The following is a 5,190-nucleotide window of genomic DNA, read 5'->3' on the forward strand; positions in this document are numbered from 1 at the left end:
TTTGGGTCTTGTTGGTGTTTATCTTTATCCTGGGGATGTGTGCGTAACTCTAATTAGATTCCTTCAATCCCCCCCACTTTAAAAGCTAGAGCGCAGAAGCCACATTTATGCTCCCTCCGCCGCATTTTATGTGACGTGTTTATTTTGCCAATTTAGCTGAATTATAAATACCTCAGCCTAAAATATATGGTTTTATTTTCGTATGGCGAGGCGTTCGGTGCACCTGGGCCTCCACAAACAGAGGAACAAACAGAAAGCCAATGCAAATAAGCCGCTGTTTACCTGATTTTGAAACCCTCTGCAATGAGTCTCTCTGTAAAATATTTAAACAGAGTTTTTGCCCAAACTGCGCAACATTGTGGAGTTTGCTGTGTTCGGCATTGTTCCAGATGGAAGCCACGCTGTGTCAACATGGCTCCTTAATAAGGTCTCTGTGTCTCTCAGTGTTGACAAAAATTATGGGAAACGTGTCCATCTTCACCTGGAGGTCAAATATTGACCAATATATGAAAAGATGTACTTAGTTCTCACTTTAATCTTTCATTAAATTGGACCTAAGAACATTTTACTGTACAGAAAAACCCCAAAAGAACTTCTGCAAAGCTATTCCTTAGCAGCCTCATAATATCTGCACCCTTTACGTTTGTGTTTGTAGAAACTGATCATGTCCCGAGCACCACTGTCCCAGCCCCGATGCCCAGCTTTTGCCTCACGTCCAATGGGCAGCGGTACGAGGAAGGTGACGGCTGGCATGACGGCTGTCGCGACTGCTACTGCCACTCCGGACGGGAGATGTGTGTGCTCATATCCTGCCCTGTACCGAGCTGCTCTAATCCGGCCGTCAAGTCTGACCAGTGTTGCCCAACCTGTGAAGGTATGTCTCGTCAATTCCAATATGGCCTTTTTTTCCCCCCATGCACAGGGTCAAAGTTGCGTTGTTAGCACTCACTTTCATGACTTAACTGCAGCAATCACATATTTTCCTTAATATTATAAATATATATCATAAAACCTGTGTCCAAACTAAGAAAATATGTCAAGTTTTACTGAGTGGAACGATCCTTTAAAGACCAGAAGCGTAAGAACGGCGAATTCGGTTTAGAACTTTCAACCTTGCAAACACACAGCCATTGTCTGTTCTCTAAAAATGGAAGCTGCACTGATCCACACCCACACTTTAAAAAAAAAAAAAAAAAAATCATCCACAACTCTGCAACTCATGAAGGATATTTATGGAGGAGTGACTCAGCTGGCTGTTCAAATATTTAGGAGTGAAAGAATGTCTACAACTTTCAAGAAGCTACGCACAGTTTGGAGACAGGGGACAACGGGCTAACTCTTTACAGATGTCTGCTACTCTGCTGGACAGAAAGAGGTTTTCAGCTAAAAAACTAAATAAAACAACTACTTGGACGCCACTCGGCGCTGCCTGAGGCTTCCTTTTAATGGGAGCTGGTCTCCCAAGCACCCATTGGTCTAACAACCTATTACTGTTTATTCTTTGAAGATTGTTGTTTCGCACGGTTGTGTAGAAGTGTTTGTTGAAGGCTGAATGAATGAATGAATGAATGATTGTCAATGAGAGTGGATCAGACGCGTCTGTTTCTTTACCTCCCCTCTCTTCTTCTGCTGTAGATGAATCTGGCAGTGGTCAGCCAGAGGGCATGGACATGGTGGTGTGCAGAGCCCCTGGGGGGGAGTTTTATGTGGAGGGGGAGACCTGGAACTTGGACGAGTGCACGCGCTGCACCTGCAGGAAGGGACGCGTCCTGTGCGACACCGAAGTGTGTCCCCCGGCTCTCTGCCAGACACCGACCAGGAACAAGGACACCTGTTGCCACGTATGCTCAGGTAATGGGGATAAAAAAAAGGGGGCATTAGAAAAGTTTAAAGCTGTTTTGGAAGTGCTATCAGCATGCGGTTTTAGAAGGTCCTGCATGTTACGCTCCATCGGGCAGTTTTATGTTAGGCACACAGGCTCATAAAGAAACCAGCCGAGACCGGTCGGGTTTACGTAGCAATCCTCCAGGCAGGCAGCGAGCACATGTGGACTGTCTTTACCCAGCGGCCACCACTGGATGTTCCTCTAACCCTCCCTCATAGCTGCTGGACTGACAAGAATGTAATTAATTTCACTGCATTTGTGCTTTTTTTTCTCCCCCTCTGGTTCTGGGAATATACTTTGACACAAACATCTCGGCAGATGCGAAACCACACGCATATTTTATTTATAAGCGCACCCAAACACTCCAATCTCTCTTATACACTTCTAAACAACATATCCCAAGCACTCCCGAGCATGAGGCCCACAAATCAGTAATGCATGACTGCGCCTGGGAGCTGCTCCTTGAGAATTCCGCCTTATCGCTGCATCTCCCTTCACAAAAGTAGATTGTCAGAGGCCAGCCTTTGATATATGTATGGGCCTGGTCACCAGGAATGTGGGAATAATACACATCTCCCTGACAGGCCCTATGATGTATGTGTACAGTGGTGTGGTGCGGCGCTCACATGCCAACGGAGTCTTTGGTCATGAAAAGGCCGTAGATGTCAGGCCTGCAGGGGTCTGATGAGAGGGAGAGATAAGGCCTGAGAATGAACTGGCATCTGCCATATGGAGTCACTTGTGTTAAACATACAGTAAAGCTACTTATCTTGAACGCAGCCCTGAAGACCAAATAATTTTGTGTGGACAGAGATGTTATATACTGCAGGGTTAAGTGCAGGAGTGAGGTTGAGGACACTCAGGAGGAGGTATGTGCTGTAAAAATTGCTAGGCCTGGTTTTGAATTCTCCACACCTGCGTGCATCCGTAGAGACGCTGCTGCCAGTGAACAACAGCAGCCAGAAGGAGTACTGCATAACCAGCGACGGGGACATGCTGCTGGCTGGAGACTCCTGGAAGGCCAACGCCTGCACCAGCTGCACCTGCAACAATGGCACCATTCAGTGTTTCTCTCAGCGCTGCCCAGCCGCCACCTGCAGGGTACCTGTTTTACGGAAAGGCCAGTGCTGCCCACACTGTCTTGGTGAGTTTTTCGGTACCTCTCAACGCAGAGATCTGAATCAATTCGAACTAATCATGGTTGCATTCGACGCCGATCAGCCACAACATTAAAACCACTGAGGGGAGAAGTTAATAACGTTGATCATCTTGTGACGATTCAATGTTCTGCTGGGTAATTTTTTGGACCTGGCATTCATGTGGATGTTACTTAGACATGTATCACCCACCTAGACCAGGCCAGGCACCCCCACCCCATAGCAATGACACTCCTTGATGGCACAAAGAAGCATAGGCACACACACAAAAACTGTTAAGGAACACAGAACAAGGTGTTGATCTGGCATCCAAATTTCCAAGATCCCAAACTGATCACGTACCTGAGGGATCCGAAACGAGACTGATCCACTGAAGACCCTCCCCTCAACCAATAGCACCCAAAGGCCCCCACTAACAACGTTCTGTTGCCAGACACCACAGGACACCCTCAGAAGACCCATGTCCATTCTCTGATGAGTCACAACCCACATAATATTAGGAATATGGTCATAATGTTATGCCCGATCGGTGTATAATGTCAATGTTTACACTACTGTGGTACCACTGGAACAAGACACAGCCTGTTGATGAGAAAGTTATAATTCATAATGTCTCAAAAAAAAAAAAAAAAAAAAAAAAAAGAGGGAGTAACTGAGGGAACGCCGGTGTCCCGACTGAATGCGTGTTTGTTCATTAAACCTAGCCACTCTGGCGCTACATAGGCAAACACGATCACTCGCAAAACATTCCATGTGACACACACACACACACAGAGCGAAAACATTCCTCGAGCATCCGCACATTCACACGTGTTTCCTGTCCCCGGCTGGATCAGCCCCGCAACACTCTCTACTGCACCGGCACAGGAAGGCAAAGTTCCATGTCAGCTTTTCCTAAAGGGGAAAACCTCAGCATAGGCTCTCATTGTTCACCCTGAAATGTAGCCGTTTTTTTTTTTGCCGGGGCCTTTTGTTTGCGTTATTTGCCAGGAGGAAAACGGCACTTTTCACGCAATGTCCTTACAAAGTGGTGCGGTGGAAGTAAAGAGGACAGATCCCATAAACACGGCTTATCCGCCGAGACACCGGCGAGTTCGTGCGCTGGCTCGCAGTTGGAAATATTTGCGCCTGGAATGTTTCGCAAATCATATTTATTGTGGACGCTACTCCCTGTCTGAACAGAAGTGACGACAGCGGTGCCGGTAATGGTGTCCACCAACGCCTCCAAGGCTACAGTCACCACCACAGTGGAGAGTGCAGCATGGATCACCACTGTCACCGTACCACCCATCGTTGCTGATACAGGTACCTGCTTCATAAATCTCCATTTCCTCATCCACTTACAATCCCCTTTAATAAAGTATACAGCGGTAACCTCATTTTGGTCATTTGGCATCACTGTCATTCTCTCCCTACCCAGTGCATGTGCGTGTTTACACTAACAAAGAGTGTTAGGAATGATTTGATTAATGAGTAAAATGAACCAGCGCTGCACAAACATGAATATAACACCCAGCGTTAATCTTTCAGTGTCAACAACTGGATTCCTTCCAAACGCTTAAACAAACAGATGAGCTGTTTCCAATTTAGATTTGGTTTATGGTGCCTGCGCAGTGATGAGCGGGGCTCTCCGCTGGCCTCTAAAATCCCTATCTGCGTCCCACAGATGAGCCGGGTTTGAGCGAGAACTACCCCAGCCAAACCGAGATGGCCCTCATCTACCAGTCGGCCGCCTGGATCCTGGCCGGCCTCCTCCTGGCCATCATCATCTTCCTCATCGTGGCGCTGCTCGTCAACAAGAAGAAGAAGTGGGTGCAGATGTCCTGCTACAGTGCGCCAAAGAAGGTGAGAGGTCATCTGCAAAGCATGTGAATGATTCTTGTAATGGTGCTAAATTGCACGGGCGCCCTCGTATAGACAGCCGTAGGTGTCGAACGCGTAGATAAATCGGCGGGCGTATTCCTTGATCTTCCAGGTCACGGTGCTAAAGCTGTCACGGCTGCAGGATTAATGCAGTTTCACGTTGCCATTTACTTTTAGCGGGAACTAGGTCAGGTCAGCCATTAAATGAGACCGTAGATCTATGAACTAAATTGTGGATTCAGTCTGAAACTGAGGCATTGTGTCGTTTCTCCCTCTCCCTTGCAG

The 5,190-nt window shown here is 47.2% G+C and overlaps 1 protein-coding gene across 3 annotated transcripts in view; it reads left to right on the top strand.

The window, feature by feature from the left end:
- Nucleotides 1-5,190, top strand: part of crim1 (cysteine rich transmembrane BMP regulator 1 (chordin-like)) — a 30,162-nt gene that overhangs the window by 22,528 nt on the left and 2,444 nt on the right. For 2 of the 3 annotated variants that reach the window (XM_047610581.1, XM_047610583.1), the window contains 5 exons: nt 656-874; nt 1,636-1,851; nt 2,817-3,029; nt 4,225-4,347; nt 4,709-4,887. In XM_047610581.1, the coding sequence (XP_047466537.1) occupies nt 656-874; nt 1,636-1,851; nt 2,817-3,029; nt 4,225-4,347; nt 4,709-4,887 (950 nt within the window). The remainder of the gene's footprint in view (nt 1-655; nt 875-1,635; nt 1,852-2,816; nt 3,030-4,224; nt 4,348-4,708; nt 4,888-5,190) is intronic. The other variant, XM_047610582.1, reaches the window with a different exon arrangement.

This window comes from Mugil cephalus, chromosome 17 (genome assembly GCF_022458985.1).
Source record: "Mugil cephalus isolate CIBA_MC_2020 chromosome 17, CIBA_Mcephalus_1.1, whole genome shotgun sequence".
Taxonomy (NCBI): domain Eukaryota; kingdom Metazoa; phylum Chordata; class Actinopteri; order Mugiliformes; family Mugilidae; genus Mugil; species Mugil cephalus.